Raw genomic sequence first — 24431 nt, forward strand, 5'->3', positions numbered from 1 at the left:
GCTGTGCTAAGTAATATTTTTTGCTTTAGTATCATAGAATAGATACAAGCCCAAGAGCATTTTTAAGTAATCATAAGTACCTCCTTTTTAGCTCAATAGTTTGCCCTTGAGTTGTCCAAGTTGAATCATAGTTTAACAAAGAAGTTTAAGAAAATAAGTTTTAGCATGGCACTCTAATTCCATGCAGTTAATTTTCAGAGATAGAATTGGCAGAAAAGCCTAAGTTACAGGTAAACCTAAAATCTTAAGGTACAAGGCAGGCAGGCAGGAACAAATGGTTTTTGCCTAAACTTGAGGAAATGGTCTGTAGCTGCAATACCCTAGGAGCCCACAAAACATCAGTGTTATCTCCATAAAATACAGGATCTCCTGAGCACAGGTGGATGTTTTTTTCTTGGTTGAAGCTGGGGGAAAGGGCTGAGTTCAATATAATTTCTCACTTTTATATATATATATATATATATGTATATGTATACATATAAAAGCTTCTAATATTTGTGATAACCCTGGACATTTATCCTTTATGAAAGTGAACTTTCAAATCTTTTTTAAAAGTATTTGACCTGCATGTGGGCCCTTAATGCTATTCAGTTACAAGGCAGTGACTGGCTGTAACATCCCGTGATTTAAAATATGTATACAGTGAGAAGCAATATAATGTAAGGAAGAGTCTTTGCGTTAGACCTGGATTTGAACTCTGCTTCATAAAACTCAAAAGCAAGTATTGCAGGTAAATCATTCACCACTCTGAGCTTTAATTGGGCTAAAAAAGAAAACTTTGCAGGTTATTGTGAGGATTATATGAGATGTCAAAGTTCCAGCCTCAACAAATATCAGTACCCTTCCTTATTCACAGTTTACAAAGTGCTTTGCTGTTCATTTGAACCTCATGCAACACTGTGAGGTAGGTATGACCATTCTTCCCATTTTATAGGTAAAGCAACTGAAGCCATTTAAAGAACTCATTTATTTGGGGTGTTCGGGTGGGTGTAGAAGTCAAGCTCTGACCTCAGATTCCCAGCTGTCTCTATGGAACTTAGCTGCCTGTTCAGCTGACTTAGTCTAGGCTTGGTTCCTGCCCCTTTCCTCCCAACCAGGTACCTAGCCTCTTTAAGGGACCAGGCTGGGCAGCTCCTGCTAATGGGAAATTAATTTTTCTTTTCTTCTTTTTTTTTTTTTTTTCCAGAAATGGTTCTGTTCTTGGATTTGTTAACTGAGGCTTTAGTATTAAAAAGGAAGCTTCTCCAGTGTGGGGGCTTTCAGCTCTTGCACTTCATGGAATACACCCAGAATTTTCTTCCTGCAGGGAACAGAGGTAGAAGGGGACATTAGGTAGGAGACACTAAAACTCCAGCTGGGATGAGCACATCCAGGTGGTTTGTGGCTACCTAGCGCCCTCTACAGGGAACACAGCTTACTTGCTGGAGCACAAGGGAGATTCTGTTAGAGGTGTTCCATGTTGGGTGCCCCCTGGTGCTTGTGTCACCCCCTTGACCAGGAGGAATAGCATTTCTCAGAGATGATACTAACAATAGGAAAGTTGAGCATGGGCCTCTCAGGAGTGTGCTCCTTGGGTCCTGGTTAAAAATTGCCATTTGATTTTTTTAAATGAAATTGTACATAGAGCTATTTAAGTCTTTTTTAATGTTATTCATATTCACTCTATGTAGACTGAATTTAGTGAAAATTTGGAGAAATTACATTTTTTTCTGTTTTTCTTTTTTAGAAAAGAGAAAGGAGCCTCAAGAAATCTTCCCTGCTAACCTATACTGCTAACTGGGGAGTCAGCAGCCAGCACTGACCTCCAGTGGCAAATGGGAGAATTTCCTCAGTTAGCCAGGGTTTTGGAGTACAAGAGCAAAATTAGGAGGGTCCTTGCCTACCAGTGCCACTCTTCCTCCCTAGCATCCCATACCTTCCTGAATTATAATGGTGGGAGTCAGGTGGCGGAGTGAATACACCTTTTGGGGTGTGGGCTCCTGCCTTGGAGTAACACCTTGCAGATGGCAGCTTGCCCTCGGATAAGAGGCAGGTCTTACTCGTACATCTACTTGAAGCATAGCCAATACCTGTGGGCTTCTCTTGCTTTACATTCCTGCCCATTTAAATGCTAAACCATTAATAAGAAAAAGAAAGTAAAAACCGAAATGAAATTTCCTTAGCCTAATTCTCACCCTTAAAGCTGTGAACTTGACTCAATATAAGGCCAAGATGCTTGGGAAGATGTGTTATTTTGGCTAACATTTTAAGGCTGCAAAACACTAAATAATATCATCTGAATTGTAATATGTGTCTGTTCACATTTAAGGGAAGCTCTTGGCCTCAGGAGCTACCTTAATGCCTCTATGGAACTTTGCCTTCTAAATGCCATGAGCACATTTTTATAAAGTATACAAGGCCCTCAGAGAAAATTATGTCTAGTATGAACCAACATTTTAAAATACGCTTTCAATTAAACAGTTCTGTTACAGTGCATCTTGCCAACATTTTGATGAATGAGGGAATGTTGCTCACATTAATTTTTACCTTCAAAAATACATTAACTCACTTATGAAACCCAACTTCCACAAAATGTTTCTTGGAAATGTTGACTCCAGAAATGTTATCAAGGCAAATAAAATAGATTATATTTTTTTATTCCAAATAAATGTATTCTAATTTACTAGGTTAATTGTATTCTTTCCTAGTTAAACCTCTTCACTCAGTCTAACTCAAGAGTTTTTGAATCACACAGTTTTAACAGCATTCTCAACCAGCCAACACGTTATCAGGTAAGCATTCATTAGACATACCTTTTTCTCTGTATGAGATTCCATATATGTCTTTGTGTGTATGTGTATATGCATAGTAAGTAAAATTGTATCATTCAAATGTACTACAAGGATACTACGGAACAGAGAAAATAGTATGTTAGTTGCAGGAGACTTTAGAAATCAGAGTCCAAGACTGGCACTGTGGCACAGTGGGTAAAGCCACTGCCTGCAATGCCGGCATCCCATATGGGCACTGGTTTGAGTCCTGGCTGCTCCTCTTCCAATCCGGCTCTCTGCCTTGGCCTGGAAAAGCAGTAGAAGATGGCCCAAGTCCTTGGGCCCCTGCACCCATGTGAGAGACCGGATCAGCCCAGCTGCAGCCATTGGGGAGAGAACCAGTGTATAGAAGACTTCTCTGTCTCTCTCTGCCTCTGCCTCTCTGTAACTCTGCCTTTCAAATAAATAAATAAATCTTTAAAAAAGAAAAAGAAATCAGAGTCCAAGTCCTTCAGGTTTTTTTTTTTTTTCAAAGCTGAGGGAGAAGAGTTTCTTTTGCAATATTGAAAGCAAACTGTTGGTACAATTTCCAAAAAAGTGTTTCATGTACTTTGGAGAAAGCAGTAGATTAGAACAAATAATGCTGTGACAGTTTGAAACCTTTCTCCATGTTTTTCTTTCAGTTGATCCATATTTGAAATGATTATCTGACTATACTGTGTCATCAGTACAACATTAAAATATCTTGTGCACTTTGTTATTGAGTGTGACATACTATTCTCCAACTCGAAGTTATAGTCCTTTATTACCTGGTTGATCATTTTTGATCATCAGATCTTTAGATTTCTAATGTATATTAGGTCACAAGAATGAAGATCAAAGAATTTATAATGTATGGTGATGTCAATTGATAGATATAGTCTTCTTTATACAATTTTCTTGGAAGTGGGAAATGCTCTAAAATTGTTCAACACATTTATTTTCAAAGCGCAACCATTAGTTTTATTTATTTGTCTGTTTGGTCTTGAATAGTTACTGACTGGCTTTGTTTCTATTCTATAAACTTCTAAAGGTGTCCTCAACCAGGTGAGCGTGGTGTAGAATATTTTCCAGTGCCTCTTAAGTAATCTCAAATTTTAGGCTGTTCACTGTTTACAAGGTTATTTCTAAGTTGCAAACAACTCCCTCCATGTTTTTTTCCCCTGTGTTCCTCTGTTTGGGCTTGACTGCCATAATCATATGGACAGAAAGTGCGGGGATGTTAAGGAGTTTTTTCCTTGCATCTGGATAAAGCTTTACTTTTTTTTTTTTTTAAGATTTATTTATTCATTTGAAAGAGATACAAAGAGAGATCTTCCATCCACTAGTTCACTCCCCAAATGGCACCTATGACCAGGGCTGGGCCAGGCTGAAGCCAATAGCCAGGAACTTCTTCTGAGTCTCCCACGTGGGTGCAGGGGCCCAAGGACTTGAGCCATCTTTTACTGCTTTCCCAGGCCATAGCAGAGAGCTGGATCGGAAGTGGAGCAGCCAGGACTTGAACCCGCGCCCATGTGGGATGCCACAGCACCGACCTTGTGTTTTTGTTTCTTTTTTTAAATCATGGATAAACTTGACCTTCTTTTTAATATTCTATATTCTTATGGCCTAATATACTTGTATGTTTGCTTTTACTGATGGCTGTTTTTTACCAATTAAGATGAATCATTCATCTACTGTGATATGAATTGAGAATTTTTTCATCAATTTCTTATACATCTTTTTTTTATATTTTGAGTGGTTTGTTCCCACCCAGAGCTTTTTATTTTTGTGTAATCAACTTTTTTAAAAAAGGATTGTTATGTATTTGTTTGAAAGGCAGAGTTACAGAGAGAGAAGGAGAAACAGGGAGATCTTCATCCTCTGGTTCATCCCCAAATGGCTGCAGCTGCTTGGGCTGGGTCAAGCCAAAGCCAGGACCCAGAAACTTCATCTGGGTCTCCCATGTGGGTGAAGGGACCCAAGGACTTAGGCCATCCTCCTCTGATCCATACAGAAGATAGCTTAAAGTAACATGGGAAAATTTTATCTTTTCTTCCAGATGATTATACAGTTAGCTATGTTGAATAATTTACTTTTTCCATTGTTTTGAAATATCATCTTTATCACTTAATAAATTCCTGTATGTAGTTTACTTCTAAGCTTTCTGTTCTGTTCCACTGATCAATCTATTTATCCTGTAGAACCATATTATTTTGATGATTATAGTTTAAAACAAAATCAAACAAAGAAACGAACAAAAACACACAAACACACACATACATACACACCTCCTTACTTCAGGATGCCTGTTTTACAGAATTTTTCTGGCTTCTGTTTTTATCTATGTCAATTTTAGAATCAGCTTGTCTAGTTTACAAAATGCACTGTTTGGGTATTTTTATTATGACTGTTAATTTACTCAGAATTGGTATCTTTATGATGTTCTGTTTCCCTTTTTAAGAACAGGATACCCTTCCATTTGTTCAGGTCCTCTTTTGTCTACTCATTTCATTTTAAAGTAGTCTTTGTATTGTTCATATTAATTAGGATTAATTTGGTGTAACACACACAAAACCACTAAATAGCTAAAGGGAAACAAACTGATTTCTGTCTCATGTTACAAAGATAGGAGGTGGTCATTCCAGAGCTCCTAGTATGGTACTGACTGATGTCAAAGACCTAGACCTTTTTTGGCCGGCGCCGTGGCTTAACAGGCTAATCCTCCGCCTTGCGGCGCCGGCACACCGGGTTCTAGTCCCAGTTGGGGTGCCGGATTCTATCCCGGTTGCCCCTCTTCCAGGCCAGCTCTCTGCTATGGCCCAGGAAGGCAGTGGAGGATAGCCCAAGTGCTTGGGCCCTGCACCCCCATGGGAGACCAGAAGTACCTGGCTCCTGGCTTCGGATCAGCGAGATGTGCCGGCCGCAGCTGCCATTGGAGGGTGAACCAATGGCAAAAAGGAAGACCTTTCTCTCTGTCTCTCTCTCTCTCTCTCACTATCCACTCTGCCTGTCCAAAAAAAAAAAAAAAAAAAAGACCTAGGCCTTTTCTGTATTACTCTCATGAGGGTGGTTCAGCGTGACATTGTCTCATAACCCACTTAAACTCCTGAGACTATGGCTTTTCTGGGCTGTGTTGAACTCTTTACCTAGAATAGAGTTAATCTTTGGTGTATAAAGTTAATTGAAAATGGATCATAGTAAAAAAAAAAAAATAAGACTGGGAATAGGAGAGGGAGGAGAAAGAGGGGTGGGAATGTGGGTGGGAGGGCGAGAATAGTGGGAAGAATTACTATGTTCCTAAAGTTGTAATTATGAAAGGCATACAAATAAATAAAGTTAATTAATTAATTAATTAAAAATGATCTTCTCCAAAGTTGCATGGAGTCTGGGAAAAAAATTCTAATTTCAGTTATCCATATGCCAGACCAAAAAACTGGGGAAGAGAAATGTTGGTCTCTGCTAAAGTAGATTGTATTACTTGTCTTGGTGCTTATCCTTTTTTTTAAAGCAAGCTTTTAGTTAATAAATATAAATTTCATAGGTATAGCTTTTGGAATATATTTTTGGTTCTCCCCCGTCCCGTACCCACCCTCCCACCCCCAAACCGTTCCACCTCCTACACCTCCTACTCCCTCTCCCATCCCATTCTTCATTAAGATTCATTTTTAATTATCTTTATATACAGAAGATCAACTCTATACTAAGTAAAGAGTTTAACAGTTTTTGTGGTGCTTATATTCATGCCTTAAGTATAGTTATATCTTTCTAACTTGAATTGTTTGTTCCCAGTTTTATCTTCTGACCCTCCTGCTCTAAACTATTAGAAACTCAAAGTGCTTATTTTATCATTCACCATTGTTCCCCTTCCTGTCTCAGGTCCTGCTAGTTAAATCATTGAAACTTTAAGGAAGGAGGAAAAAACATCTTATTCTACTCTTAGTTTAGTACCTGGGACTTGCGAATTAAAATAACAAAAGAGGGGCTGTCTCTGTTTTGCCTTTTCTCTCGGTTACTCTGCATTTTAAATAATCTTTAAAAAAATGACAAGAAAGAATGTAACAGGAGGGAAAGAGCAGAGCCTGTGTATGCAAAAGAACATATGTTTGGGAGAACTCAGTGATGATTATAATTTGGGGCCTGTACACAGTCCTAACAGAGGGAGATAAAGTTGGGGAGAAGGAAGAGGACAAAGGAAAATGAATTGGGGTCCCTAAGAGCAATAAATTGTGGGAAGGTAAATATATGGGAGAAATGAATGGAAGGTAAGAATTATCTTAGTAAGTGCAGACCCATCATGGTACCAGCTTTCTTCCCCAGTTTTTACTGGGTTGTTTTCCTCCACCTGGTGTGAGAGAGGAAGGGAGAAGGCCTTCATAGAGGGAAATTTGTGTTCCACTTTTAGGGAGTTGGGGAAGGCAAAGAATTCTTTCTGTGTTTGCTGCTTCTCAGTTGCCCTAAGGTCAAAATAATCTTTATGCCGAAGTGGCATATTTTATGATGGCGTATTCTGATCCCCTTGACCACGTTGTTAGGATTATAACTCACATTTGTTTTAGTTTAAGTCCCACAGTTAAACAGAATCAGTACTCACCGCCAGTCTTTTTGCCATAATTTTCCACTAATCTCTTTGTGAGTTTAAGTTTGTCTTCTGGGGCCAGCGCCATGGCTCACTTGGTTAATCCTCTGCCTGTGGTGCTGACATCCCATATGGGAACCGGGTTCTAGTCCTGGTTGCTCCTATTCCAGTCCAGCTCTCTGCTGTGGCCTGGGAGGGCAGTGGAGGATGGCCCAAGTGCTTGGGCCCCTGCACCCGCATGGGAGACTAGGAAGAAGCACCTGGCTCCTGGCTTCGGATTGGCGCAGCGCCAGCTGTAGCAGCCATTTGGGGAGTAAACCAACAGAAAGAAGACCTTTCTCTCTGTCTCTCTTTCTCACTGTCTACCTGTCAAAAAAAAAAAAAAAAAAAAGTTTGTCTTCTTGTGGTTCTTCAAGAAGAGTTCACTGGACCTTTGTTCTTGAAGATATTTCTGAACTAGTTTCTGTGTTCTGCATATTATGTAAACATAATAGCTATGAAATCCATAGTGACACTTTATTCTAAAAACATGTTTGCAGACAGTACTAAGCTGTCTAGCTGGAATGGAATGGTAGGGTTTGAGTTCAGTCTGTTTTCCTCATATAATTGACCTGAGGTTTTAATTTGACCACCCTAGATTTTCTTTATCTTTTAAATTCAGTAACTTGCAAGTGATTGCTCTGTAGGTGGAACTGCATTAATTTTTCCTGGCACACAACATGGCCTTTTAATCTGTACATTTAATTGTCACTTGTTTCTGAACATTTTTATCTTGAAATATTTTTTCTGATCCATTATTCTTGGTCTCTTCCTCAAAGACACCAGCTGGGTGCCTGCTGAATTTTCTTTGGTGTCTCCCAAAACTACCATTTTGTCATTGTTCCCTTTGAATTTTTCATCCATTCCACTTTTACTCTTTTTTTCTCAGACTGTATTTTATTTCTATCTTCATTTGTGCTACTTCTAATTTGCTTTTTATTTCTTTGATTTTTTTTCCCTCTTCTTTTCTTGAAATATGCCAGCTTATATAACTCTTTCCTCTTTTTTTTTTTTTTTTGCTCACCATGTTTTCCTTGATCTCTTTTTTAAAAATTTGTATTTGTTCATTTTTATTTATTTGAGAGACAGAAAGTGATCTTTCATCTGCTAGTTCTCTCCCCAAATGCCTGCCAACAGCCAGAGCTGGGCCAGGCTGAAGTCAGGAACCCAGAAATCCGTCCAAGTCTTCCGTGTGGGTAGAAGGAATCCAAGTACTTGGGTCATCATCTGCTGTTCCCAAGTGTATTACCAGGGAGCTGGATGGAAAGCAAAAGCAAGACTAGATCCCAGGCACTCCCATGTGGGATGCAGGTATCCCAGGTTGGTGGCTTAAGCCACTTTGCCTTAACGCCCTGTTCTCTTTGACCTCTTTGTGGTCTTACTTCAAAGACATTATTTTGCTTCATATGTTAAAGATGGTATTATGGTTTAAATAATGGTTTTATGTTGACTTGCTCAGCCTTTCAGAACCATAACAAAGTTCCTCAGTGAAACTACTCGGGAAGGTTTGTTTTTTGCTCAGGGTTTCAGAAGTAAACAATCCAAGATTGGGTGGGCCCTATAGGTTGGGCCATCTGGTGAGACCAGAAGATGGCAACATGGGAGCATATGAGGATGAACGATTGCATGGTGAGCCAGGAAGCAGAGAGAGTGGTGAAACCTGACTCAGGTTTCTGATGGCATACCCCCAATGACAATCTTTGTATAAGACCCCAACCCCAGTCACCATAATTGGGTTTCCACCCACTTTGTACCATTAACTTATGACTTTGGGGTTGAACAATCCCATGTATCTAGAAGCCAGATCTTGTTCAAACCATAGTATATGTTTTCATCTGCTCTTTAACAGTGTGTTTGTTAGCTTTCTCATGGTTCTGGAGGTATTTTGTTACTTTTCATAGTTCTGAGGCTGGAAGTCAAGATCAAGCTGCCAGCAGACTTAGCGTCTGGTGGGTACCTGCTCCTTGGTTCATGGATAGCCATCTCTCACTGAGTGTTTCTGTGGCAAAAACCAAAACCAAAACAAAACAAAAAAGTGGGGTAGGGGCAAGAAAGCTATGGGGGTCCCTTATTAAAATACTAATCCCATTCATGAAGGCTCTACCCTCATGATCGTATCACCTCCTAATCCCTTCATATTGGCATTTAGGATTTTGACATGTGATTTGGGGATTAAAAAAAAAAACAGCTCTGGGAGTGGGTGGGCATTTAGTCTGGTGGTTAAGATGCCACTTGGAATGCCCTCATCCCCTACCATGGTACCTGGGTTTGGGCCCCAGCTCCATTTCCTAGGCCAACTTCCTGCTTAGGTGCTCCCTGGAAGGCAGCAGCGATGGCTTAGATATTAGGGTCCCTGCTACTCACTGGGATACCTGAATGGAGTTCTTGGCTCCTGGCTTTGACCTGGCTCATCCCTGGCTTTTGCAGGCCATTTGGGGAATGAACCAGGAGGTGAAAATTTTTGTCTGTTTCTGTGTGTCTCTGTCTTTGAGATAAAATGAAAATTAATAAATAATCCTCTTAAATCTTAAAAAAATGCAATCCATGAGTAATAGCAGCAGTTGTTTCATTTTTATGGACTTTTGTTTCATGAACTGTGATTACCATAGATAAGACTTACCTTTAAAATATTCTAGGACTAAGTCTGCTGAATGGGAATTTTTCCCTCAAAAGGGTAACACCTGGAATTCACTAATTCTAGTGGTGCTATCACAACTCAGAGTGTTTTTAGAACATCATTAAATAATCACTGTTATAAGGGTGGGCATGTGGCTCGGTGGCTAAGATGACACTTGGGATGCCTGTGCTTCCAGTTTTAGCTTCCTACTAATGTGTGCTCTGGGAGGCAGCAGACAATGACTTAAGTAGTTAGGTTCCTGCCACCGGCTTAGGAGAGCTGCATTGTTTACAGATCCTGTCTTTAGCCAGGGCCAGTCCCAGCTATCAAGGGTATTTCGGGAGTAAACCAACGGGTGGACAATCTCTTTCCATCTCTGCCTCTCTCTCTACCTTTCAAATAAATAAATAAATAAAAACTAAAAGAAAAAAGTTTACATAAGTTGAATTAAATGGCACACCTAAAAATACTTCTGTAATTTTAAGCAAACAAAAATATTTCATTATTTTCTGGTTACTAAATTCAGTTAATTATTCATATTAATAAGACCAGTGCAATGATTTTGCATTTTTTCAAAAATAATCACATTCACCTTCAAAAAACACATGGCCTTCACCAATAGGGTCATCACTTTACGTGTTTTATATGCAAATGAGTGTTTCCTCTACAAAATATTTCTTTAGAGACAGAAGTTAGAATGTGCCTCTAGGGGCAACAAAGTTTCAAAAATGCTTTGATCAATGGCAGGATTTATATTAAAATTAATTATTAATAGCACACTAAAATCTTTTATGTGTGTAAAAATCCTTTTTAAAAACTGGGGATGACTTTTCTTGACAATATACGGACTTGGAAGGATGATTATGATTGAATTTTTGCCAATTTTAGTGATGTTTTCTTGAGTACCTGTGCTACTTTCATTATTTCAAGTTGAAAGCAGACAGATGTGTTAAGGTGTATTGAGAACTAGGCTCTGTCTTACTGTGGTTCCTCTTGCGGCAGCTCTGCTTTAACAACCAGCCTTGGTTGGGGAATACCTTAAGCCCAGGTAGTGCTGGGCCATCTTTGGCCCAGGTGGTACTCTCTGGGACAAGCCGTAAGAGAAGGGGATCACTGCTGGCCTGGCTTTACTGGAAACACATGCAGTCTGTCTCTAAAGGGTGTAAGGAAAGAGAGGCAGAACAGAGAGGCGAAAGGATATGAACTCACAGGCAAAGCAGATTTATTTCAAGGGCAGTTAAGTTCACAGAGGTGACCAACTGCTGGCATGCACACAGAGCGAGCACGAGGCAGGCTGGATCTTATATAGATCCGGTAGACTAAGGTAGACTAAGGGTCCAGAGGGGAAGACGGTGGGTGGAGCTGAGCTGGTTTGTACAGGTTTTTTCTCAAAACTCTATGGGCCTTCCTCTCTGCCAGGGCCAGTTGGCTGGAAAAGAATGCAGAGGGTGGGGTAGGGAACAATGCAGGGTGTGGGATTGAGCTGCTTTGAGAAAGAATGCGGGGGCAAAGGAGTCCTGGGAGTGAGGTGGGATGGGATGTATCTGCTTTCAGACCAGCAGCTAGAATGGCTGAGGCTTATGTCCTTTCTCTGTCAAAGTGGACAAAATAAAGCAGTCATATGGAGCTTCAGTCACAATGAGCTTCCTGGCACGTTTAGGATAAGCCTTATTGTGCATGGTGTTAGGCTTTAAGATGCAGTCCATGACTTCAAAAAGCTCTCCACTGGAGTAAAAGAGCAATGTTGAGGTGAGGAAGAAGGAAAGGAAAGAAAAATGTAGGCCAACATTCACGCAGCACTGTAATAAGACTTTGTAGTGTAGATATGCCTCTATATGAAATGTAAATAAGTCTAACTACAGTTAAATGAAATGGTATGGAACCCAAAAAAGGAAATATTTGAAAGTCAATCAAGTGGTAGCAACAGCAAATATATTTTCTTGTTCCGAAGAACAGAACTTGGACCTTGGCTAGAAGGTACAGTAAAGCAGATTTGTTCCCAGTACACAGGGATTGTTTGCTAACAGCTACAGTTGCCCAAAAATGGATTAAATAGCTGTTTGGAAAAAGTACCAGACTCTGAATCACAGATGTTTATACAAGGATTGTGTAAGGTGATCTGTCAGGAGTCTAATAATGAAAATATGAAAAAATGATGACTCTAAAGGTCCCTTCCCTGTTAAAACTTTACTCTGTACTTCTGAGTTCTTTGTCCAAATTACTTTGATTAGCACTTTTTAGGTTTCTCAAATTCATATCACAAAATCTACTGATGACATGTAGAATTAAATGAGAGAATGGATAGGAAAGTACATGATAGAGTACTTAGTAATTGCTAGTTGAACTGCATAAGTAAAAAGAAAAGCTTTGACTCCTCTGGGCAGGAAAATCTCCAACCACTTTTATCTTAATTCTTTCTCCCAGTTTAAAAGTCAACTTGAGTTTTGCTTGCAAGAAGAAATGTTTTGTGTAACTACTACCTGGTGTCTTCACCTGGCTACTGCTGTGGAGCAAGGTCTGATATGCATAGAAGCCAATACTGCGGCACCAGCTTTTGAACAAAGAATGGCTTTTTGGTGGGGTCAGCTAGCAAAGAGGCTGGAATTGGGCTCAAATCAGTCTCCCGGTTCTCGGGGCGGGGCGGGTGGTATGGGGAAGACAAGCAGGTATTCGGAAGCACTGGCTAGGCAATCTTTAATTGGGGGTGGAGGGTTTTGAACCAGGCCATTTATGGTAAGGCATAAGTGAGATGGAGCTCTGCACAGTATCTTCCAGGTCAAATGAGCCCTTAATCCCGAAAGGTTTCTGGCGTTCAGGTTCCGGTCATGCTGCCTGCTTATGTGGGAAGGAAATACTGGTTCCGAGATGTTCCTTAAGGCTAAAGGCTTCCTCCCCTGTGCATACCCAGGTTACCTGCCCTGTGATTTGGGCTCTGTTGTATTTGAAAGGTGGCTTGGCTCCTGTTATTGACGGTTTATAATGGTTCTGCTGTTACGGTGCCACTCAGTTAGTTTTGGACTTTCTCTCTAGGCTTCCATACCCTGGACAGAAACAAAATCTATCATTTACTCTTTAAAGAGTGACTCACAGCCTCATCAAATCTAGCCTATTCCTGGAGGTTTGTAGAATGTGGAATAGACTTCTATTGTGGTATTAAGCAAGGTGGCTGAGAGAGAAAAAAAGATGAAGCTGTTATGGGTCAGTTTAATTTTTGGAACTGGCTTTGAAGAGAGAAATTTAGGTAAACATAATGTTTACAGTTGTACTTTTGACTACTCTAACTTTCATGGTCCTTGCTTACAGTATTGTTATTAAGGTGAGTGAATCAAGATTTGCTTGGGGGAGGGGAAGCATTGTGCATCTTGTGACACTTTCCTCCCAGATCAGAGCGATGGCTGCTTCCAATCCAGGTTCCTGCTAATGCTTCCTGGAGGCAGCAGATTATGGCTCAAGTGCTCGGCCCCCTGCCACCTACAGGGAAGATCCCATGGAGTTCCCGGCTCCTGTCTTTGGCTTGGCCCCACCCTAGCTGTGTGGGTGTGAATCGGTGGATGGAAAACATCTCTCTCACCTCTTTCTCTCTCTGTCTCTCTCTGTCACTCTGTTTTTCAAGTAGTTGAAAATAAGTAAGTTAACATTTGAAAAAAGGTTTGCTTTACAGAGGCCTAGATGTTAAACATAGAATAATAGTTATGTTAACTGAGTAATTTACATGTACTATCTCTTTTACAAGATTCATTCCAGTATTTCCATTATAGGTTAAGGCAGCAAGATTCCACAGCTTCTAAATGATTAAGTCACAATTCAAATCCAGGCAATTTGTACTTGCCGCTCATGTTCTTAAATATGTTAAAGAAAGAGCTGGACAATAAAATGGTAAAAATAGATTTTATTCAGGAGCTATTGCAATAGGGGAAGGAGACCTTAAGGAGATTGTCTTTGCCAAAGCTTCCTGATTGAATGTAAATTGCTAATCTATGCTCCCTTCTCTGAGCTGAAGGTCATTTTGCAATTCACATGAATTATTTTTCCAACATGAACAAAAGGATAGATTATTAACTAGTTGGTGTCATCTCTGGGGAAAATGGTTTCAGTCCAATATCAAGTATCTTCATGCCTTTTACAGAAGCTTCACCTTAGAGCAGTGGTGAATAAGTATATTTTAACTGTAAATATTAAGGTGAAAAAAAAAATTTCTTTTTGACAGGCAGAGTGGATAGTGAGAGAGACAGAGAGAAAGGTCTTCCTTTTTGCCGTTGGTTCACCCTCCAATGGCCGCTGCGGCTGGCGCATCTCGCTGATCCGAAGCCAGGAGCCAGGTGCTTCTCCTGGTCTCCCATGCGGGTGCAGGGCCCAAGGACTTGGGCCATCCTCCACTGCCTTCCCAGGTCACAGCAGAGAGCTGGACTGGAAGAGGGGCAACCGGGATAGAATCCAGTGCCCCAACCGGGACTAGAACCTGGTGTGCTGGCGCCGCAAGGTGGAGGATTAGCCTGTTAAGCCACGGCGCCGGCTAAGGTGAAAAAATTTTATGGCGACATGGCAAGCCTACAACATGCCAAAGTTTAAAAGGGAAAATTTTAATGTGACCATAATTTTCCCTATAAGTTAAAGACGAAATGAAAGTGAATATTTTCTCTTCAGTGAGGGGACTTAGTATGTAGCTTTGTTCAGAGTGTTTGTAGGGAACCTAAACTCTACATACATTTCAAAAATATTATATATTTGTATCATCTTTGCTTCTGGCAGTAAATATAAGTTCACATAGACTTTTTCTTTTCTATATTTTTACTTATTTGAGAGGCAGACAGAGAGAGCTGTTATCCACTGCTTCACTCTTCAAAGGCCTGCAACAGTGTGGGAAGTGGAGAGGTCAGGCTGAAGTGGTCAGGCTGAAGCTGGGAACTCAATCTAGGTCTCCCAAGTGAGTGGCAGGAACACATCTATTTGAGCCACTGCCTCCCAGGGTTAGAATTAGCAAGAAGTTGGAATGGAGACTGCAACTCAGGCACTACAGTAGGGGACGCAGACAGTTTAACTGCTAGGTAAAACACTTGCTCCTGTGTAGACTTTGTCTTTTCCATAGAACATTATATAAATGTTTTAGAGAGGGCCTGTTGCTATGGTGCAGCTGGTTAAAACCATCTCCTGTAATGCCAACATTCCATATGGGCACCAGTTTGCCACTTCACCAGTTCAAGTCCTGGCTGTTCCACTTTCCATCCAGCTCTCTGCTGACGTGCCTGGGGAAGCAGCAGAGGATGGCCCAAGTGCTTGGGCCTCTGCACCCAAGTGGGAGAGCTGGATGAAGCTCCTTGCTCCTGACTTTTGCCTAGCCCAGCCCCAATCATTGCTGCCGTTTAGGGAGTGCACCTTTTATCAGTGAATAAAAGAAAACTCTCATTTTAAAACTGGGCAGTGGTATTTGTTTTGAAACGTGTCTCCGAATCAAATCTGAAGGTCTTCTCCTTTCACCCACCTGTCCCCTGTTGAAGTCTTCTGTGGTTCTTGGGGTGTAGATGTGAGGAAGCTGCGGTCAACCTGGTGCAGACCTTCCTGGTGCTCATCTCCTGTCTTATGAGCAGGCAGAAGGCAACACAGGGCAAGCATCTTTTCACCTGAGTTAGCCACAGCATGCAGAGTTTTCCTAGTTGTGTGTCACTAACAGTGACCAAACTTTGATGTCCTCTGTGTCCACGTGGGCGAGATGTGTTTGGAGGGCTCAGTGGCTGACTCTGACGTGAGGTGTCGGTCTCATTGGAACTTATTCCTTGAGGATAACTGTTTGTTCTAGCCCCATTTGCTGAATAGACAATGATCCTTTCCCACTGATGGGTATTACTGCCTCCCACCAACCCAATGGAGATGCGCAGTGGAAATTTAGATTGCTGCCTCCCTTGTCTCTAGTTATTTTTTAAAAATTAATTTATTTGAAAGGCAGAGTTACAGAGAGACAGAGATCTTCCATCAGCTGGTTCACTCCCCAAATGGCCACAATGTCTGGGGCTGAGGCTTGGGCAAACTGAAGCTGGGAGCCTGGAGCTTCCATCTGAGTCTCCCATGTGGGTAGCAGGGGCTCAAGCACCTGGGCCACCCTCTCCTGCTTTTCTCAGGCTGTTAGCAGGGAGCTGGATTGGAAGTGAAGCAGCTGGGACTCCAACGGTGCCCATATGGGATGCCGGTGTCACAGGTAGCAGCTTAACCCGCTATGCCACAGTGCCAGCCCCTCTTGGTTCTTTTTTCTCCCTGATTTAATGGCCAGGAGGAGGCCAGAAAGTCTGCCAGAGTAGACACTCAATTGAGTACAGCATGCAGGGCTTCCTTTCTTTCAAACACTCTCATCTTTTATGAGTGACCACCTTAGATTCTCTTATTCTTTTCATTACCAGGATGGAGAGCAAGGGGAGGGAATTGCCTCTCTTCCTGTAAGGCCCAGGATCCCTTCCAGTCTCAGTCCTTTTCCTTGTTGGGGTGGGGAGGAAGTGGGCGGTCAGCCCAGTTCTGGTATGATGATCTCAGTAAGCCCTGAGGGGAAGTGGCCATTCCCAGCTGCTAATGGCAACTTGATCTTATTCCATCTGTAAGTAGCATGCTTTGTCATTGGGTTAGGGCTTATCAGAAATTCCAGAAGGATTGGAAAAATCCTTGTTAGATTTCCATCACTGTAAAGAACTACTACAGGCTAAAGTATTACATTGTACATCTGTACTCTGTAATTAACACATAATTATTCTTAGGTGTTTAAATTTTAACTGAAAAGTGATCCCTGTTAAATATAAGAGTGGGAAAAAGAGAGGGAGGACATGTACAATTTGGGACATGCTCAATCAGACTTGCTCCAAATAGTGGAGTTAGAAACGTGCCAGGGGATTCCAATACAATCCCATCAAGGTGGCATGTACCAATGCCATCTCACTAGTCCAAGTGATAAATTTCAGTTCACAATTGATGACTCTGATAGGTCTAAGAGTCAAAGGGATCACACAAACAAGACTAGTGTCTGCTAATACTAACTGATAGAATCAAAAAGGGAGAGAACAATCCAACATGGGAAGTGGGATACACAGCAGACTCATAGAATGGCAGATGTCCCAAACAGCACTCTGGCCTCAGAATCAGCCCTTAAGGCATTCGGATCTGGCTGAAGAGCCCATGAGAGTATTGTAGGCATGGAAAGCCAAGACACCCTGCAAAAAAAAGAAGACCTAACTGAAAGATCTCTGCGAGTGAGATCCCAGTGGAAAGAATGGGGCCATCAAAGAAGGAGGTACCTTTCTCTGAAGGGAGGAGAGAACTTCCACTTTGACTATGACCCTGTCGGAATAAGATCAAAGTTGGCGAATTCAAAAGGCTTCCATAGCCTTGGCAACTCATGACTAGAGCCTAGGGAGATTACTGACGCCATAAACAAGAGTTTCAAATTGTTAAGTCAACAACAGGAGTCACTGTATACTTAATCTCATGTGGGATCTGTCCTTAATGTGTTGTCTAATGTGAAGTGATGCTATAACTAGTACTAAAACAGTATTTTTACACTTTGTGTTTCTGTGTGGGTGCAAACTGATGAAATCTTTACTTAGTATATACTGAATCAATCTTCTGTATATAAAGATAATTGCAAATGAAAAAAAAAAAAACAACAAAACCTGGTGTTAAATTGGAAATTGCAGAGAAAATTAATTAATTTTTTAAAAATATCATGTAGGATCTCTGTCTTTAATGTCCTGTACACTGTTATTTAATGCTATAACTAGTACTCCAACAGTATTTTTTCACTTTGTGTTGCTATGTGGGGGCAAACTGTTGAAATCTTTACTTAATATATACTACACTGATCTTCTGTATATAAAGAGAATTGAAAATGAATCTTGATGTGAATGGAAGGGGAGAGGGAGCGGGAAAGGGGAGTGTTGCGGGTGGGAGGGAAGTTATGGGGGGGAAGCCATTGTAATCCATAAGCTGTACTTTGTAAATTTATATTCATTAAATAAAAGTTAAAAAAAAAAAAGAACTACTACAGGCAGGGTACTTTCTAAAGGAAAAAAAGCTTATTGTAGCTCACATTTCTGGAGGTGCCAGGTTTGGGGGCCTCGTCTGGTAGTGGCCTTCTTGCTAAGAGTCTTGAGGCAGTGCAGAACAAATCACATGGCAAGAAACAGGGAGGTGAGTGCATCTGTCTGTCTTGTATTCTCTCTCTCACTCCCCCTCTCTCCTTATAAAGCCACCAGGAGTCAGTTCTGATCTAATCTAAGTCAAATTTCCACCCTCTTGGTCTCATTAACTTTAGACTTTGGGGACTGAACTTCTGAGTTTGGGGGAGGGACAGATATTCAAACCATAGCAATTTCTCTTACATTAGGTTACATTTCATTGCTATCCTTTATTGTATTAAAGTTTAAAATTTATCCGAATATAGATTTATCAGTCTCCTCATGGCTTGTCCTTTTACATTTTCAATATTGACCTTTTTCTTTAAAATGTATTTAATCCAATTGGCTTTCTTTTTTGGTACATGGTGTGAGGTTGACATCTAATTTTAACTTTCCCATAAGGTTAGCCCATTGTTTGAGCTTTATTTGTTGAATAGTCTTTTTCCCCCCACTGATTTATATTACTGACTTTCAAACTGGTTTAACTAATATGCATAGCTTTGTATTTTCTTTCTAAAGGAATCTGTTTTCACTGTCCACTTTATTTGATGAGATCTCTGCTGTGTTTACCCATCATAATGAATTGTCTGTGCAGATAAGAAATTTCACTGGTCTAGGGACTGCATTCAGTGCTGTGTCCCTGGCAGCTAATACAGTCGCTGACAAGGGATTGGCTCTCAGTAAATATTTGCTGAATGAGTGAATGAGTCCAGTTTAAGAGCCACCCATCTGTGAATCTGTCTTGAGGTCTAGATTCCACACAACTCAATAGCTTTTATGGTTTAACTAGTAAAATGCACTTTTCCTACTCAATAGGGGTCTCTCCTGTTGTTATTTTCTAAAACAGATTTTTGAATCATCCTATGTTCTTCTATTTTACTTGTCCTTGGCATCTAGTGGGACAACTAAGGTTATAATTTCTACTTCCTTAAAACTAAGGTATATATTCTGTTCTTACTATACTTGATTTCTCATTCAGGCCGTTTCCCCCCTTTCCTTTATTATATTTTAAATGTGATATTGGATACATGCACAAGAATGTGTGGTACACGTAACAAACTATGAAGCATGAGCAGATACACACCTATGAGACCACCACGTTACCTGACAAAGATGACGTTACTCATCGCTTGTTTCTGCTTACATGTTATGCTCTATCCCATCCCTGTGCCTTCACTGAAGAGGAAATCACTGTCCTGAAGTGGGGATTTCTTATCTTCTTGTTACGGCATTCTTTTCAAATATGTTTATTACATAACTAGATAATCCTAAAAATGTATCACAGAGATGTATTTGTCGTTGAGCTTTATAAGAATAGTTTCATACTCCATGTAGTCTTCCGCAACTGGAATTTTTCAATCAGCATGGTGCATCTAAGGCTCATCCACACTGTGTCTGTGGCTGTGGTTCATTAATTTTGTTAATGAACACAATGACATTACACTGTGTGCTCTGCTACAATTTTTGGTCTATTCTTGTGTTGGTGTGTGCTTAGATTGTTTCCAGTTTTTGCTCTTTGGAATAGGGTTGCTGTAAGTATCACTGTTATGTTTCTGGGTTTATGTGTGCAAAGCTTCTCTAGGTTCTATACCAAAGAATGGACTTTTTGAAGAAAGGATTTGCATATGTTCAACTTGAAAAGATAATAACAAATTGAATTCAAAGTGATCGATCTACTTATACTCATGCCAGTGAAGTATGAACATTCTCATTGATTCATATACTTTCCAACACTTGGCATTATCAGATTTATTTTCCCTGTATGAGATGCAAATTTTTATCTGCTTTTAGTCATAATTTGTATTTCCACAAGAAAAAAGTTCCCTAAACTTATTGAACATTCACATTTTTGCTTCAGGGAAATGACTGTCTTTTGTCCATTTTAAAATTTGGTTCAGCTCTTCTCATTCAAGTAAAGTTCTTTATATATTTGGATCCAAATTATTTGTCAGTTATAATTATTTACAGCATTTTCTCACAGTTTGTAGCTTGCCTTGTATGTATTTTAAAAATTTGATTGAAATTGAATTTATCAGTATTTTCTATTATGATTAGAATTTATCTTGTTTTTTAAAAAAATCTAGCTTTACCTTGAAATATATGCCCTTATATTTCCTTTTAAAGGATTCAGAAACTTTGTTTTTCACACTTAAAAGGCATGTGGAACTAATTTTTTATTCATGGTATGAAAAGGGTTCCAATTTAATTTTTTCCATATGTATAAATAATTGTCCTATTGGATAATCCTCCTGTCAGAGCATTTATTTGGATTGAAAAATTGTCACTCTCTATATAAAGCTGTGGAGATAAGCATGCAATATAACAGAACATATAATACTCTAAAAACATAAATACATATCATATTGATATTTATGTAGAACTTAAAAATACTAGATATACACAAAAATAAGTTAATATCTTTAGATTTGTAGTTATCAATGATTTTATTCCTTTTGTTCTTTATATCTCCAAATTCTCTGTATTTGTATATGTTTTTAAATGGAAAACAATAAGGTAGGTTGTGTGCATAGGTCATAATGTAGGGTCAGTGTGCCTTAAAGAGAAACCATTAGTTGAAAGAGAAACTGTAAGTTGAAATTTTCCAGCTTAACTTTGTTTTGCAAGCTTCTATTCCTGGGGTGGGGAGAAGAGGCTGTTTGTGGATTATACAATGTCTCAGCAGGTGAAAAAGATTAAGTTCTAAATCCTGGGTAATTCTCCTGTAAATAGTGACATACAATTCTTCTCCCCTAAGTTGTTTGCTTTACAGGTATTTAAGGTTCTTTGGAGATGAGATTCAGGGTCCTTATGTGTATCATTGGTGATATGACCATTTCTTTTTGCCCAACAGCAGATAATGAAAAGACTTATAAAACGATATGTTTTGAAAGCACAAGTAGACAAAGAAAATGATGAAGTTAATGAAGGTAAGCATATCCAAGATGAGAAGTAATCTTTAGTAATGAACTTAACGATCTTGGAAAACATCATATTGAAGCATACTTTATAAACTCAATCCTTTGGTTGGAGCCAGCATTGTGGCCTCCCAGGTTAAGCTGCCACCTGCGATACTGGCATTCCATATGGGTGCTGGTTCAAATCCCTGCTGCTCCACTTCCAATCCAGTTCCCTGCTAATGGCCTGGTAAAAGCAGCAGAAGATAGCTCAAGTACTTTGGCCCCTGCCCCCTACTTGGGAGACCTGGATGTAGCTCCTGGCTTCTGGCTCCTGGCTTTGGCTTGGCCCAGCCCTGACCATTGTGGCCATTTGGGGAGTGAATCAGAGGGTGGAAGATCTCTCTCTGTCTCTCCCTCTCTCTGTGTAACTCAGCTTTTCAAATAAATAAATAAGTTCTTAAAAAAAATACACCCAATCTCAGTTTACCATTAGGGTTCCTAAGATTGACAGCAGAATATATATATTTTTTTTATTTTTGACAGGCAGAGTGGACAGTAGAGGGAGACAGAGAGAAAGGTCTTCCTTTTTGCCGTTGGTTCACCCTCCAATGGCCGCCGCAGTAGGCGCGCTGCGGCCAGTGCACCGCGCCGTTCCAATGACAGGAGCCAGGTGCTTATCCTGGTCTCCCATGGGGTGCAGGGCCCAAGAACTTGGGCCATCTTCCACTGCGCTCCCTGGCCACAGCAGAGAGCTGGCCTGGAAGAGGGGCAACCGGGACAGGATCGGTGCCCCGACCGGGACTAGAACCCGGTGTGCCGGCGCCGCAAGGCGGAGGATTAGCCTGTTAAGCCACGGTGCTGGCCGACAGCAGAATATTATGGTACATTTTGAAAATTCCATCATTCTGAAGAAACAGTTATTAAAAATGTTGATCAGAGGAAATTTATCTTAGAGTTCTCCAGCTGATGCTTAGAATGTAAAAGTTGCCATGTTTTTAGAGCTTTTAAATCCTTATATAGGTAGTCAGTAGTAATCAGTTGTTTTTAGTGACTTTGTGTTAGTGTTAACATCTTTCCAGTGACATAAGTAAAAGAACACTTGATTCAGAATTCACAGTCTGGCCGGTGCCACGGCTCAACAGGCTAAACCTCCGCCTTGCTGCGACGGCACACTGGGTTCTAGTCCCGGTCGGGGTGCCGGATTCTGTCCCGGTTGCCCCTCTTCCAGGCCAGCTCTCTGCTGTGGCCTGGGAGTGCAGAGGAGGATGGCCCAAGTCCTTGGGCCCTGCACCTGCATGGGAGACCAGGAGAAGCACCTGGCTCCTGGCTTTGGATTAGCTTGGTGCGCCGGCCGCAGCGCACTGGGCACAGCGGCCATTGGAGGAGGGTGAACCAATGGTAAAGGAAAACCTTTATCTCTGTCTCTCTGTCTTTCACTGTCCACTCTGCCTGTCAAAAATTAAAAAAAAAAAAAAAAAAAAACAGAATTCAAAGTCTCCAGAAGACCCTCTGTTTGGTGTCCAGAAACAAATACTCAAACTGATTTTGAAAGTGACTCTTCTTCATGGCTCGTCATCCAAGCATACCTATTATTCAAGGCAGATAGGAGGCAGGGCATCTATGTGGACTACGCAAATTTTTTCATTGAAGACTGAGGGGTAGAGCCAAAGTTCAGTCCCAGAGTTGGAAAGAAATCAACCTGGGAGCAATATGTTGCCCTAAAAATGGAAACTGTTCCAATGAGATGCCTTCATATCTGTCTGGCGAGAGAAGGGCTAAACTTTTGCAGTAAAATTGTTGATGAGCTTTTTTTCTTCTTAAGATTTATTTATTCATTTGACAGCCAGAGTGACTGAGAGAGAGACTGAGACAGAGAGAAAGAAATCTTCCATTTGCTGGTTCACTCCCCAAATAGCCACCATGGCCCAGGCTGAAGGCAGGAGCTTGGAACTCTATCTGGGTCTCCCACATGTATGGCAGGAGTCCAAGCACTTAAGCCATCTTCCATTGTTTTCCCATGCTCATTAACAGGGAGCTGGATCAGAAGTGGAGCACCCACCACCACCACCAAAAAAAAAAAAGAGAGAGAGAGAGAAGCAGCTAGGACTTGAACCTACAGGATGCTGGCATTGCAGGTGGTGGCCTAACCTGCTGCACCACAATGCTGGCCCTTGTGTGTATTCTTGAAGAATACTTACAATTACTTAAAATAAAAAGGTTCTGCTTTCTATATAGTAGAACAAAGAAATTATACTTTAATGCATCATAAAGATACGGAAAATATCCTCAAAGATGCTTTTTGCATTCTATTATACTATGAAAAGCTAAGTCAAAGTACCAGTGAGTTAAAGAATAATTTCTGAGATTTAAGATAAATTCCTGCCCCAACTTTATTTTCAAGGTCATTAGCTTATCTGCATTACAGTCCCTCACAAGAGAATCTAGTTTTAATTGCAATCTAACTATGCTAAAAATACTGCCAAGACTGCATTATGGGCGCATTTGTATTTCAATAGGCAAAGCTGGCCTGTTCTCTCCTGAGAGTATGGAGTGTGTGCATGGCCAGAGCTTCACATCTACACCCCCTAGTTTTTCACTGTTGTGTGTTATTTCCTTATGCACTGATTCTCTGTGTCTCACAAACCATGTGTTCCTTGACCCCATATTCGTTATTATTGCCTTCCTAATAAACACCCCTAATCTTTCTCCTTTCCTTTCCTTCCTTCAATATTTACTTCCTCTGTGTGGGTAGTATCTGTAAAATAGACTGATTTGATTTTTGATGAAGTTTAGTTTTGCTGGGATTCCCTTTGAGCCTATTAACGGGGGGAGGTCGATGAAGGTGTCAAACCTTATGCTTGAAGGAGACAAGGGTACTCCTTATAGACAGAAAGGAGATGCCATGGTTGTAGAGCAGTCATCTGAGGATCATGCTGTGTGAACAGTTGAGAGAGCCAAAGGATATACTTAGTGCTGGATTTTACTATTAAAAATATAGTTGGACTATATCTAAAATATTTTAAAGGAAAGAAATTGAAAATGTTAACTTGGAGACTTTATGAAATAAATATATTCATATATATGAATTTCACTGTTTTCTAAATCCAAAGAGCAAATTATCAACTAAATATGTTTATTTTTAATACAAATACTCTAGGTGAATTGAAAGAAATCAAGCAAGATATCTCCAGCCTGCGTTATGAACTTTTGGAAGACAAGAGCCAAGCAACTGAGGAATTAGCCATTCTCATTCATAAACTCAGTGAGAAACTGAATCCCAGCATGCTGAGATGTGAATGATGTACCCACCTGGAATCATGGCTTTGACTATAGCACAAATGTTGGCAATAATATTTCTAAGTATGAAATACTTGAAAAATG

The 24431-nt window shown here is 40.5% G+C and overlaps 1 protein-coding gene across 5 annotated transcripts in view; it reads left to right on the forward strand.

Annotated features, from left to right (window-relative positions):
* TRPC3 (transient receptor potential cation channel subfamily C member 3) overlaps positions 1-24431 on the forward strand; it is a 90468-nt gene extending 66037 nt beyond the window's left edge. For 4 of the 5 annotated variants that reach the window (XM_062199095.1, XM_062199097.1, XM_062199098.1 and 1 more), the window contains 3 exons: positions 2688-2771; positions 21005-21080; positions 24208-24431. In XM_062199095.1, coding sequence (XP_062055079.1) covers positions 2688-2771; positions 21005-21080; positions 24208-24350 — 303 coding nt within the window. In that variant the 3' untranslated portion in view covers positions 24351-24431. The remainder of the gene's footprint in view (positions 1-2687; positions 2772-21004; positions 21081-24207) is intronic. The other variant, XM_062199096.1, reaches the window with a different exon arrangement.

The sequence above is a fragment of the Lepus europaeus genome, chromosome 8 (assembly GCF_033115175.1).
Source record: "Lepus europaeus isolate LE1 chromosome 8, mLepTim1.pri, whole genome shotgun sequence".
NCBI lineage: Eukaryota > Metazoa > Chordata > Mammalia > Lagomorpha > Leporidae > Lepus > Lepus europaeus.